This window comes from Cetorhinus maximus, chromosome 13 (assembly GCF_964194155.1).
Source record: "Cetorhinus maximus chromosome 13, sCetMax3.hap1.1, whole genome shotgun sequence".
Classification (NCBI taxonomy): domain Eukaryota; kingdom Metazoa; phylum Chordata; class Chondrichthyes; order Lamniformes; family Cetorhinidae; genus Cetorhinus; species Cetorhinus maximus.
Window position 1 is genome coordinate 910989 of NC_135891.1, and position 14852 is coordinate 925840.

General features: G+C 42.9%; 1 protein-coding gene across 2 annotated transcripts in view; it reads right to left on the minus strand.

The window, feature by feature from the left end:
• rbl1 (retinoblastoma-like 1 (p107)) overlaps positions 1-14852 on the minus strand; it is a 100458-nt gene that overhangs the window by 62358 nt on the left and 23248 nt on the right. For both annotated transcript variants that reach the window (XM_078554769.1, XM_078554770.1), the window contains exons 4-5: positions 13273-13337; positions 2471-2599 (exon numbers count right to left, since the gene is read on the minus strand). In XM_078554769.1, the coding sequence (XP_078410895.1) occupies positions 2471-2599; positions 13273-13337 (194 nt within the window). The remainder of the gene's footprint in view (positions 1-2470; positions 2600-13272; positions 13338-14852) is intronic.

Genomic DNA, 14852 nt, shown 5'->3' on the forward strand with positions numbered 1-14852 from the left:
GTCATGTAGATATGGGGGATTCAACGATGGTAATGACATTGAATGTCACAAGGAAATGGTTGGATTCTCTCTGGTTGGAGATAGTCATCTTTTGGCACTTGTGTGGTGTGAATGTTATTTGCCACTTTACAGCCCAAGCCTGAATGTTGTCCAGGTCCTGCTGCATATGGACATGGACTGCTTCAGTATCTAAAGGGTTGCAAATTGTGCTGAACATTGTGCAATCGTCAGTGAACATCCCCACTTCCGAACTTATGATGGAAGGAAGGTCATTGATGAAGCAGCTGAAGATGGTTGGACTGAGGGCACTACCCTGAGGAACTCCTGCAGGGATGTCCTGGAGCTGAGATGATTGGCCCACAACAACTACAATCATCTGCCTTTGTGCTAGGTACGACTCCAACCAGCAGAGAGTTTTCCCCCTGATTCCCATTGACTTCAGTTTTGCTAGGGCTCCTTGATGTCACACTTGGTCAAATGTTGTCTTGATTTCGAGGGCAGTCACTCTCACCTCATGTCTTGAGTTCAGCTCTTTTGTCCATGTTTGGGCTAAGGCTGTAATGAGGTCAGGAACGGAGTGGCCCTGGAAGAACCCAAACTGACAATGAGTGAGCAGGATATTTCTCAGTAAATGCCGCTTGATGGCACTGTCTATGACCCTTTCCTATTAGTTGTTTAATTGTCCACCATCATTCATGACTGGATGTGGCAGGACTGCAGAGCTGAGATCAGAACTGTTAGTTATGGGATCGCTTAGCTCTATCATGTATGCTGCTTTTCCTGTTTGGCATGCAAATAGCCCTGAGTTGAAGCTTCACCAGGTTAACACCTCATTTTTAGGTATGCCTGACGCTGCTCCTGGCATGTCCTCCTGCACTCTTCGTTCAACCAGAGTTGATCCCCCCGTTGTTTGTAATGGTGGAGTGGGGGATATGCTGGGTCCTAAGGTTACAGATTGTGGTTGTATACAATTCTGCTACTGTCAATGGCCCACAGCGCCTCATGGTTGCCCAGTTGCTAGATCTGTTACAAATCTATCCCATTTAACACATTGGTAGTGCCACACAACACTATGGAGGGTATCCTCAATGTGAAGACAGGACGCTGTCTCCACAAAGTCTGTGCGGTGGTCACTCCTAACAATAGGATCATAGACAGATACAACTGTGAAAGGTAGGTTGGCGAACACAAGCTCAAGTAGGTTTTTCCCTCTTTTTGGTTCCCTCCCCATCAGCCTCAGACCCAGCTATGTCCTTTAGGATTCAGCCAGCTTGGTCTGTAGTGGTGCTACCCAGCCAGTCTTAGCGATGGACATTGAAGTTTCCCAACCTAGGGTACATTTTGTGCCCTTGCCACCCCCAGTGCTACCTCCAAGTGGTGTTCAACATAGAGGAGCACTGATTCATCAGCTGAGGGGAGGGGAGGCGCTAGGTAGTAATCAGCAGAGTTTCCTGCCCATGTTTGGCCTGAAGCCATGAGACTTCATGGGGTCCAGAGTAGATATTGAGGACTCCTAGGGCAATCCCTCCCGACTGTACACCACTGTTACGCCACCTCTATTGGGTCTGTACTGTAGATGGGATAGGACATACCCAGGGATGGTGATAGTGGTGCCTGGGACATTGTCTGTAAGGTATTCTGTAGCCATCCACGCAGGAGATGTGGCCTGCCAATCTAAGTTGAATTTTCTGGAGCGTGGTCTCCATGCTGTTCATCCCAGCACAATAAAGGACCTCATCGTTTGCAATTCCTTCTGGATGAGTGCACTGATATCTGTGGCATGCCTTGAGAGCACACTACCAAGATATGAGAATTTTTCTATGACCCTGAGACTGGTGCCATTAATGGTTATGTCTGGCATTTCATAGTGTGTGCCTGGTGCTGGCTGAAACATAACCTCAGTCTTGGAGACAATGATTTGGAGGCCAAAGGTTTTGGCAGCACTCAAGAATTTGTTTACCATCGTCTGGATGTCTTCCTTGTTGTGGGCAGCTGGGGCACAGTCACCTGCATACAGGAGCTCTTAATTACTGCCTCTGTGGGAGGCATGCAGTCTGGAGAGATTACAGAGCTTCCCTGAGTGGAATAGAGTCTAATGTTGATAAGTTATAATATATGAAATATGCTGGTCACTGTGAAACTCTACCCCTGCTATTGCAAGTTATGACACAGAATTGCCAACAGCAGTAATTTTGATGATGATTTTTGGAAGTTTTTGGAATGCTGTGATTGAAATGGGAAATGTACGTAGAAAGTCCCATTTAAGAGGCAGTTTTCTGACACTGAATTAGCAGCAGAAAACCTTGCCACAAGGAATGCAATGGAAACATGAAAAAGTTTCCAGAAATCGTGAGACTTGCAAGCCCTCGCAACACTGCAGCATTGCAGGCTCCAGATTAGATTTATTAATTTCTCGGAAGGTACGCACCATGCTCTGTATAATACTTCGATCAAAAGTATCAGCTCTTACCTTCAAAGCCTGGATTAAGCAGGTCTTTCCTATTGGGACACAGTAAAGCATTTCCAAACACGAGGTCCAGGCAACAGAGCAAGAGGTGGTAAGAATTTACAAGGTCATCTCCAATCATACGGAAATTGCCTGCAAAACACAACAATAAAAAGTCACTGACCTCAAATGATAGCTTGATGTTTCTCTCTCTACAGATGTTGCCTGACTTGCTGCATATTTCCAGTATTTTCTATTTTTATGAAGAGTTTAAATGTCTGAATTCATTATTTCAGCAGAAAAACAGCTACATAAGTAGTATTCCCCGCAACATGAAAACATTTAGTGATTTCTGAGTTGAGCAAATTTGAAAGGCTTGACAGATTGGATGGGTAAGGGGAATTCAATAGATGTATGAGATATGGCGTTCAGAAGACAATGGATAAGATGTGTGGTTTATTAGGGCAAATTCAGACATACGGTCTAAGTGGAAATGCAGCAGAATTAAAAGAGGCTTCAATTGGCAGACAAAAGACAAAGTACTAGGGTAAATGAGTCAGGGAGAATCTGTGGAGAGAGAAACAGAATTAACGTTTCAGGTCGATAACCTCTCATCTTTTGTTTGGACAAGAGGTCATCAAACTGAAACACTGGGCCCGAATTTAACACTCAAAACCCATGCACTTACACAGGGTTGAAAATCGGTCCCATTAACCCCATTTCTCTCTCCACAAATGCTGCCTAACCTGCTGAGTGTTACCAGATTGCCTGGTTTTTATTTCAGCAACAACATTAGAACTGGAAACTTGTGCTCCAGAACTTGCTGCGCCCCTAGCCAAGCTGCTCCAGAACAACACTGGCACCTGACCCGACAATGTGGAATGTGGCATTTCTTGTCCACAAAAAGTTGGACAAATCCAACCTGGCCAATTACAGCCCCATCAGTCTACTCTCAATCATCAGCAAAGTGATGGAAGGGGTTGTTGACGGTGCTATCAAGCGGCACTTGCTTAGCAATAACCTGTTTACTGACGCTCAGTTTGGGTTCCACCAGCGTCACTCAGCTTCTGACCTCATTGCAGCCTTGGTTTGAACATGGACAAAAGAGCTGAATTCCAGAGGTGAGGCGAGATGACTGCCATTGACATCAAGTAGCAATTGACCGAGGGTGGCATCAAGGAGCCGTAGCAAAACTGGAGTCAATGGGAATCGGATGAAAACCCTCCACTGGTTGGAGTCATACCTAGCAAAAAAGGAAGATGGTTGTGGTTGTTGGAGGTCAATCATCTCAGTCCCAGGACATCACTGCTCGAGTTCCGCAAGGTAGTGTCCTAGTCTATCCATCTTCAGCTGTTTCATCCATGACCTTCCCTTTATCATAAGGTCAGAAGTGGGAACGTTCACAGATGATTACACAATGTTCAGCACCATTTGCAACTCCTCAAATACTGAAGCAGCCCATGTCCAAATGCAGCAAGACCTGGACAATATTCAGGCTTGGGCTGCTAAGTGGCAAGTAACATTCATGCCACACAGGCACTGACCATCTCCAACAAGAGCGAATCTAACTATATGCCCTGACATTGAATCGCATTACCATTGCCGAATCCCCCCCTGACATCATCATGGGGGTTACCATTGACCTGAAACTGACCTGTACCAGCTATATAAATAATGGGCTGAATCTTATCTATGTTGGGCGGGTGCAGAGATGATCGCTGCCCGTGATCGGCTGCACGCCGCCATTTTACGTGGGCAGGCCAATTAAGGCCCGCCCAGCGTAATGTGTGTTCTGTAGTGCTCAGCGCTGCCTGTGCGGGGGGTAGGCGGGAGAATTGGGGCCTGTGCTCTTTCGCACATGCACACGAAAGAGCGTAGCAAACTCCCTGAGGCATGGAGCTGCCTCAAGGAGATTGAATGGGCAATAAAAGTTTGTAAAAATTCAAGTAAAAAATTATTTAAACATGCCCCCTCACGTGACAGTGTCACATGAGCTGGGACATATTTGTCAAGTTCACCAAATTTATTTATTAACTTTATAAAACCTTCAGGAAACCTCATCCTGCCCATGGATGAGGTTTCCTGGAGAACGTGAAGGCCGCTTGGGCTCTTTGCCTGCCTGCCAACCTTAAGGTTGGACGGGCAGCGGTGTTAATGACTTTCTTAATGGCCTTAATAGGCCTTTGACAATTCGATGGGCGTGCAGCCACCTACGGCACGCGCCCGCCAAACACAAGATCGAAATGACACGTGACGATGTCGGGACGCACGCCCATCACCTCGCGCCATTTTGCGCATCAGGCCCACCCCCGCATGCTGACGGTAATATTCTAGCCAATGTGTCTACAAGAACAGGTCAGAAGTTGGGAATTCTGTGGCGAGTAACTAGTTTCCTGACTCCCCAAAGCCTGTCCACCATTTGCAAAGCACAAGTCAGGAGTGTGTTGGAATACTCTCCATTTGCCTGGATGAGTGCAGCTCCAACAACACTTAACAACACAGCCTGCTCGATTGGTGCAGCACTGGTGACATTAAACATTCACTCCCTCCACCACCTACATACAATGACAGCAGTGTGTACCATCTACAAAATGCACTGCAGCAACTCACCAAGGCTGTGGGTTTTCCTACAACACATGGACGGCAGCTCACAGCCGCCTTCTCAAGGACAATTACAGATAGGCAATAAAAGCTGGCCTAGACAGTGATGATCATATCCCATGAACAAATATATATATATATATATATACATATATATAAAAAAGTATTTTGCATTTGTATTAGTTTAATTGGATGCTGCTTGGACTGGAAGAGAGTGAAGTGTTGTACCCCAGAGCTCAGCACTGGGTCAGCTTTAGTCCTTGTCTATTTAGAATCACAGTACAAATTCTGTTCAGCCCAAGAAGTCACACAATAGTCCTAATTCCATGTTCCCAAAATCCTCTATTTCCCTTTCTTTCAACCAGCTATCTAACCAGCCATAAGTACCAATGCCATCTCTGCTTCAATCACCCTCTGCAGACTTATTTCTTCTGCTCCCTGTCTTAAATCTCATATATGTAATCTAATGCCCTCTTGTTCTAGACCCTTCAATCATTGGCAAATTTACTTTTGATCTATGTTGTTCCATCTCTTATAACTTTCTTGCTTTCAGTACTGACTCAGCGGAAGTAGCCTTGCCTGAATCAAAAGGTTGTGGGTTTAAGTCCCACTCCATAGACTTGAACACACAATACAGGCTGGCCCTTCAGCACAGTACTAAGGGAGTGCTGCACTGTCAGAGGTGCAGCACTCAATAAGCACTGCACTGCCGTAGCGGGGGAGGGGGAAGCTTCCACATGAGATATTAAACTGAGGCCTCGCCTGAGCTCTTGGGCGCATGAATAAGATTCCAATACTGGAAAAAGAGCCAAGGAGTTCTCCCTAATGTCGTGGCTAAGATCCATCCCTCAAACATCACTACTAAAAATTGATCTGGTATTTAAGTCATCACTATTTGCAGGATCTTGCTTTGCACAAATTGGCTTCAATGTTTCTTATATTACAACAGAGACTGCACTTCAAAAGTGCTTAATTGGCTGTCATGAGGTACTATATCATAGAATCATAAAGCACAGGAGGCAATTGGGCTCACTTAGTCTCTCCCAGGTCTTTAAAAAAGGTACCTAATCCTTTCCATGTATATAGCTAATTCCCTTTTTCATATGTGCAATGAGATGGGATTAATTAATGATCTCATAATGAAGGTGCCCCTAGGTAGCAGCGACCATAATATCATTGAATTTTACAATCAGTTTGAGGGAGAGAGGAGTGAGTCCAAGGCTGTTTTTAAACTTAAATAAGAGCAATTATGGGGGCATGAAAGCAGATCTCGCTAAAGTGAATTGGCAAATTAAGTTAAGGGATAGGTCTACAGAGATGCTGTGGCAAACATTTAAGGGGGTAATGCAGAATACACAGAATAGATACATTTCAATGAGTGAGAAAAAGTCCAAGGGACAGACACACCATGTTAACTAGAAAGGGTAAAGATAGTACCAAACTTAAAGAAAAAGCATATGATTATGCAAAGATAGGTGGAAGGTCAGAAGATTGGATAGAATGCAAGGAACAGCAAAGGATGACTAAAAGATTAATGAGGAGGGAAAAATTAAGAGTATGAGAGAAAGTTAGCCAGAAATATAAAAACAGATAGTAAGAGTATTTTAAAATGAAATGAGTTAACCAAGTGAGCGTTGGTCCTATAGAAAGTGAGTCTGGAGAATTGATAATGGAAAACAAGGAAATGGCAGATGAATTTAACAGGTATTTTGCATCAGTCTTTATTATAGCGGATAGGGGGGGGCGGTGGCATAGTGGTATTCCCACTAGGCTGGTATTCCATAAACTTAGGTTAATGCTCTGGGTTCGAATCCTGCCCTGGCAGATGGCGGAATTTGAATTTAATAAATATCTGGAATTAAAAGTTTAATGATAACCATGAAACCATTGTTGATTGTCGGAAAAAAACCATCTGGTTCACTAATGCCCTTTAGGGAAGGAAATCTGCCATCCTCATCTGGTCTGGCCCACATGTGACTTCCAGACCCACAGCAATGTGGCTGACTCTTAAAAAAATGCCCTCCAAACAAGGGCAATTAGGGATGGACAATAAATGCTAGCCACTGATGCCCACATCCCATGAGCAAATAAAAAAAAGGACATAAGTAATATCCCAGAAATCAGGAAATGAAATGGAAGAGAGAGAGGAACTCAGGAAAATTACATTCACCAGAGAAGTGGTACTGAGTAAATTGTTGGAGCTGCAGGCTCCTGATGGACTTCATTCTAGGGTCTTAAAAGAATGGGCACTAGTTTTAATTTCGCATTAGGTTGGAGGATAGCAAATGCAACTCCGTTATTCAAAAAGGAGGGAGGGGACAGAAAGCAGGAAACTACAGGCCACTTAGCTTAACATCTGTCATAGGAAAATGTTAGAAGCTATTATTAAAGAAGCTATAGCAGGGCACTTGGATAAGTTTAAGGTAATCAGGCAGAGTCAACATGGTCTTGTGAAAGGGAAATCATGTTTAACCAATTTATTGGAGTTCTTTGAGGGAGTAACATACTGTGGATAAAGGGGAACCAGTGAATGTACGGTACTTAGGTTTCCAGAAGGCATTTGATAAAGTGTCACATCAAAGGTTATTGCAGAAAATAAAAGCTCATGGTATATGGGGTAACATATTGGCATGGATAGAAGATTGGCTGGCTTAAAGGAAGCAGAGAGTAGGCATAAATGGGTCTTCTTCGGGTTGGCAAGATGTATAGAGGAGGCGGTGGAAGCAGGTACGATAGTGGTGTTGTAAGAGGCAGCTTGACAAATACATGAATAGGATGGGAATAGAGGGATACGGACCCCAGAAGTGCAAAATGTTTTAGCTTGACAGGGAATATGATCGGCGCAGGCTTGGAGGGCCGAAGGGTCTGTTCCTGTGCTGTATTTTTCGTTGTTCTTTGTAACGAGTGATGTGCCACAGGGATCAGTGCAATTTATATAAATGACTTGGATGAAGGGATGGATGGGATGGTTGCCAAATTTGCAGACAACACAAAGACAGGTAGGCAAGTAAGTTGTGAAGAGGACAAAAGGAGGCTATAAAAAGATATAAGTTAAGTGAGTGGGCAAAGATCTGGCAAATGGAGTATAATGTGGGAAAAAGTGAAATTGTCCATCTTGGCAGGAAGAAGAGAAGCAGATTATCTAAATGGTGAGAGATTGCAGAGCTCTGAAATACAGAGGGATCTGGGTGCCTTAGTGCATGAATCACAAAAGGCTAGTGTGCAGGTACAGCAAGTAATTAGGAAAGTTAAATAGAATGTTATCATTCATTGCGAGGGAAATTGAATACAGCAGCAGGGAGGCTGTGTTTCAGTTATGTAGAACACTAGTGAGACCACATCTGGAGTACTATGTGCAGTATTGGTCACCTTATTTAAGGAAGGATGTAAATGCATTAGAAGCAGTCCAGAGAAGGTTTACCAGACCAATACCTGGAATGGGCTAGTTGTCTTATGAGAAAAGGTTGAACAGGCTAGGCTTGTATCTGCTGGAGTTTAGAAGAATAAGATGCAACTTGATTGAAACATACAAGATCCTGATGGGTCTTGACAGGTTGGATGTGGAGGGGATGTTTCCTCTTGTAGGAGAGTCTAGAACCAGGGGTCACTGTTTAAAAATAGGGGGTCACCCATTTAAAACAGAGATGAGGTGAAATTTTTTCTCTCAGAGGGTTGTGAGTCTTTGGAACTCTTCCTGAAAAGGTGGTGGATGCAGAGTCTTTGAATATTTTTAAGGCAGAGGTGGATAGATTCTTGGTAAGCAAGAGGGTGATAGGTTATCGGGGGTAGGCTGGATACAGATTTGAAGTTACTTTCAGATCAGCCATGATCTTATTAAATGGCAGAGCAGGGTCAAAGGGCCGAATGGCCTACTCCTGCTCCTTGTTCATAACTTCGTATATATAAAAGCATTTGTTCTTTTCTTAAATGATTTTATAAGATTTTCCCATCATCTCCTTTGTTGTGAGCAAAATCTACCCCAATTTTTCAAGTCTTTCCTTATACCATCTTAATAAACCTGCACTTCACCCTCTGTCTTAACATCCATCCTATAGTGTGGAGTCCAAAATGACACAGTTCTCCAACTGTGGTCTCACAAGTTTTTTATATAGATTCATTCTTACATCTCAAATTTTCTATTTCTTGCCATAAATCCCAATATAACATTAGCTTTTTAATGACCTTTTCCACTTGTGTTGTTGTCTGTCAACCTATACATGGAAATCAATCTATTCTTCCATATCACTCATCTTTACCCATTCAAAGTATAATTATTTTAAACCAACAAATGTTCAGTGACACTGAATTTCATCTCCCAGTTTTTATTTGGGCCAATTCTATAATCTGATCAATATCCCCTTGCAGCCCCTTTTAACCCTCAGAATTATTTATTTTGCTTCCTATTTTAGCATTGTCTGCAAATTTATCAACATCCTGGGGGCTACCATCGACCAGGAACTGAACTGGACCAGCCGTTTAAATACTGTGATTACAAGAGTAGGTCAGAGGTGGGAACTCTGCGGACAGTAACTCACCTCCTGACTCCCCAAAGTCTGTCCACCATCTACAAAGCAAAGGTCAAGGGTGTGATGGGATACTCCCCACTCACCCGGATGAGTGCAGCTCCCACAACACTCAAGAAGCTTGACATCATCTATGAAAAAGCAGCTTGCTGTGATTGGCACCCCATCCACCACCTTAAACATCGCCCCCCTCAACCACTGGCATACAGTGGCAGCAGTGTGTACCATCCATAAGACGCACTTGCCAATGCTCCTTCAACAGCACCTCCCAAACCCACTACCTCTAGCACTTAGAATGACAAGGGCAGCAGATGCATGGGAACACCACCACCTGCAAGTTCCCCTCCAAGCCACACACCATCCTGACTTGGAACTAAACTTCCATTTCTTCACTTACCGGGTTCAAATCCTGGGACTCCCTTCCTACCAGCACTGTGGGTGTATCCACATTACCTGGACTGCAGCGATTCACCACCACCTTCTCAAGGGCAATTAGGGATGGGCAATAAATGCTGGCCCATCCAGCGACATCCACATCCCGTGAACAAATATTTTTTAAAAATTGGACACAATTTTTTCTAGGCCTATTTAATGAAGGAGGCCCAGAAAGGAACTTCTAGATTACTTTCAATTACTTAGAGATACTTCCTTTAACTCCTACGCTCTCTTGCTTCTAACTCCTCTTTAAATTCCTATCCTTTGTTACGACCAAGTTAGGAAGGGTGAACTGACTCCTCTCTTTGTCCCACTCCTGAGCTGGTTAAAACAGAATGTCCTGTCGGGAGACAGGAAGAACTATATTATATATGTACACATCTACATCAGCCTGGCTACTTTATAACATTATTTGTTATGTGCTCCAAAATGGACAATTGCTGGGCTGGTAAAATGGCTGCACCTGATCACATGCTTGTAGTTCTGGAAGATCTTAAGCTGTTCCAATGGTCAAAGGCTACCTCATTATCCTCCTGGAATGTGACTTGGTATAAACATTCCAGACAAGCCACAAAGGATTTGTAGATGATAGGTCTGCACCAGCCAGCTCTGGACAAAGGCAGCGCTGTTTGGGACTCGTCACCTCCAACGTTGTACTAATGGTTCTTCAGTTACTTGCTCAAAGCACAATGGGTTTTAACAAGAGTGCCTCGTTAGCTGAACAGCTCAACCCAAAACCACCCTGTCACATGATTGAGACTTGAGCTGTCTAAATTCCTTTAAATTAGGCAGCATTTGAATTTTATCTTCAGTTGTGTTTTAGCCTCCGAAGAGAACCTGACTCCAGGATAGCAGCCTGCCTTTGACCTCCATCTCTCTCCAAGTCTGATTTCCAGAAAGAACCCTGCATTTCGTCTACAGAGTGAACTAACACGCAGGATCAAGAAAACTTTGTTGCATCTTCAATGGACTCCACCTGCAAACGAGTTCCTAGGACCAAGACCAGGAATTCTGCCAGACAAAGCCACCGAAAAGAACCTTCCTTGGACATTGATTCTGGACCCTGGACTCACGTGAAACCATAATTCTTATTTTTATTGTGGTCTTTGCCCTGAACCTCTTACTTTCTCTTATCCCTCTTTTATTGCATGAATGCAAAAAGGCACGGGTGTTGAAAAACCTCTTCCCACGTTTTGTGTGTGTGTGTAAAATAAACTACTCCTCTTATTTTACCTCATCGAGTTTGCTGTGGGGTTGGATAGAGGATTGGATAACTCCAAAACTGAAGGGTTGGGGAAAACACGCCACCACTTATAAAGGGGGAAAATCAGAAAACAAAATCACCTTTCTGTTTACGGAGGGGTAGTGAGTGGAGAAATCAGGGCTATTTAAATTAATCCCCCGTCTGTCCGTAAAAAGCGTTTGAATTTAAAAGGGAGGTGATATTGCCAATTTCTAACTGTGTATAGCTCGGTGCAAGAAATAACCCAGCCAGGTTCCTTAAGTTAACAAGTAAAACGTTAGTTTTATTGCTAAAACTTACTCAGGTAAAGATGCAGAAATTATTAACAAAAAGTTTTAAAATGTAGTAATATGTCCAACTACCCACTAAAGCAAAAACAATGTACACGCACGTCCCCCTCAAGCATGCAAAAAAAAACCCTGCAGAGTATCAGATCTTAAAACTTGGCCTAGTAAACTGTGAAGTCAGGAAAAAATCATTCACTGATTGTCCGGATGCTTGCTTATAGCTGAAGGGTCACTTTCCACAGTAGCTGCTGCTTCTGGGGTTTCTCACGTGAGCAGTCACTGTATTCGTGGTTGGTTGATTCTCTTTTCTCTTGGACACAGTGGTGTTAATATGGAATCCTCCTTTAAGAGCTCTTGGTTTGCAGCTATAAGATCTTCTGGTGGGTTTCCAAACCACAAACAGCTCAGCTTTGATGAGATAAATTTCAGAAGAGAGAGGTGGGGTAAGGCCCTTGTCCCCTCTATCCCTCTGGCAGATTATCTCTGACTGTTAGTTCAAATCCAGTATATTTCACACCCAAGAGCTGGGTCACGCAATCTCTCTCTGGTTTCAATCTGGGCTTATCTTAGCCACTGTCTCTGAGAGCTCCGTAGATTCTGTCTCCATAAAGCAGCTTGTGTCCTCCGCAAATGCAATATAGAAGTTGCTGTAGGCCAGTGTCCTTTGAATAGCAAAAGCGTTCTTTTCAAAAAGTTCAGCCGATGACATTATAAATTAATATTCTATATAACACATCTTTATAACACCTTTAACCGTTTCCAATCATCTCCTGTGTAGATAATTTAGAATTGGTATAAGGAACACACAAAGAAATGGGAGGATATAGTTGCTGAAAATGCGTGGAAGAGTGTGATTTGGAGTTAGGTACATAATTCCCAGAATGTGCAAGCACAAGCAGATAAAGCTACAAAAAGGGCAAACAAATTCTGTTTTAGGAATAGGGGCATGGAGTAGAAGAGTAAAGAAATAATGATAGATTTATAAAGAGCATTAATTAGGTCACAGTTAGAATATTTTGTATAGTCATTATAGAAAAGACATTAAAGCTATACATTGTACCATATAGCTTCACCTGGATGATATGAGACTATAGTTATGCGGGGAGGCTTGAGGTACTGGGACTGTTTCCAATGGAACAGAGAGATTTAATAGAGAATTTTAATAAGTAATAGAGAACAACTATTTTCTGTTCAGTGATGAGCATACACCTAAGAGAAAGGTTAGGAAAAATCTCTTTACACGGGGAATAGTTGAAACAAGGACTGAGTGTTAATAGAAAATTGATTAAATACTTGAAGTAGAGGAAGATACAGGGCTATGGGCAGAAACATGAGGGCAGTGAAATTAGTATCACACTGTTTTAATGAACAGCCAGCAAAGATACAATGGGCCAAATGGCCTCCTTCTGTACTGTAGACTTCTATGGTTCATGCAACAGGAAAGCAGAGTTTTGGCAGAGGGCCATGGTTTAACATGTCTTTGAAAGAGGGAACCTCTGACAATGCAACACTCTCCATGTGCTCAATCTTTGGAATGGGATTTAATCCCACAACCTTCTGATTTAGAAACACTTGAGCCAAGGCTAACATCTGAAACAAAGCAGAGTGAAATGAGGTGAAGTGCTAGGAAGAAATGATACTCAGGGATGCAAGACTGTTCTATATAGTATAAACTTGTATATTGCTATCAACCATCGTAACTGATAGAATGGATAACAGGAGAGCAATGTCCCTTACCTTTAGTATATACAAATAAGGTCCAGCAAAAACTAAAAGCATCAGTTGCACTGCATGGAAGGCGCCTGTAAGACAAGGAACAAATCTGTATTGCAAACTGAATATCTTTTATTTCTTTGAATTTTGTCTTAGCAATTTTTCTCAGTTCTCCCTTGAAGGTGTTGATTTCTTGCCAGGGTATGGTTTCACTGACACCTTTCAGACTTCAATACCTCACCCCAGTAGCAGGTTATTCATGTGTGAGACTCGACAGTGACTGCTAACAGCCTGTTCAACCGGAGGGGCATTACACACAAATCTGGTACTGTTCTTAGCCAACTTACACATGCATACACAGGCCAACTATAGCACTGTGCTCTTACATGACTCACGTAGGTTAACACTGCACAGATCAGATTATCAAAGCTGGGACTTGCTGATCTATATGACTTAATTATTCATATGTAAAGCCACAAAGTCATCAGGAAAGCAATTTTTAACCCCACTTTTGGACTCAGCATTATTACATTGGACAACAGTTAGAGACTGCTGACAGAACAGGGTAGAATAGGTGAAAAAAGATACATCAAGAAACAAGTCATTGCCACTACATTGCCCCCCAAACTTAATTATACTCCTCTAATTTTTTTTCTCCTTAGTTCTCTTCTGAAAGCAGTGATTCTTGCTGGGACAATTTCACAGGTTTCTACACGGGGAGACGGTGGTGTAGTTGTAATGTCACTGAGCTAGTAATCCAGAGACCCAGTCTAATGCTCTGAGGACGTGGGTTCAAATCCCATTGCTGCAGCTGGTGGAATTTGAATTCAATTCACAAAATCTGGAATATAAAGCAAGTCTCAGTCATGGTGACCATGAAACTATCATCGATTGTCATAAAAACCCATCTGGTTCGCTAATGCCCTTTAGGGAAGGAAATCTACCATCCTCACCTAGTCTAGCCCACATGTGACTCCAGATCCACAGCATTGTGGTTGACTCTTGACTTCCTACCGAAATGGTTGAGTGGATGGGCAACAAATGCTGGCCTTGCTGGTGATGCCCACATTGCATGAAAGAATGCCTGACTCCAGTAGACACTGCTCATGTGAGGGCTGGACAGTCAGTATTACTGGAAAACATTACTGTGGAAAGCCAATGTTACTATCACAGAACCTTATCCTAGGATAAGCTGCTGCCTTCAAGACAAAATAAAATAGTGGGAAAATCCAAAGCGTAGCTGGCTGACTTTCTGCCACACAAGTTTACATTTTGTTGTAAAAACAGAAAGTGCTGGAAAAACTCAGAAGAGTCATATTGGACTTGAAACATTAACTCTGTTTCTCTTTCCACAGATGCTGCCAGACCTGCTGAGTTTTTCCAGCACACTCTTCTTATTTCAGATCTCCAGCATTCACAGTATTTTGCTTTTATTTTACATTTTGTTGTCACTGCCCTTGAACAAATGCCTTCACATGATTTATTGCTTTTGAGTTTATATTGTTCGCATGATATCGGCTCTTCACAGTGGCAACATCACCAACAGAGGGCACCTTATTGCTGTCCAAAGCTTTAATATGAGTTTTAAAGTTGCAAGTTAGCAA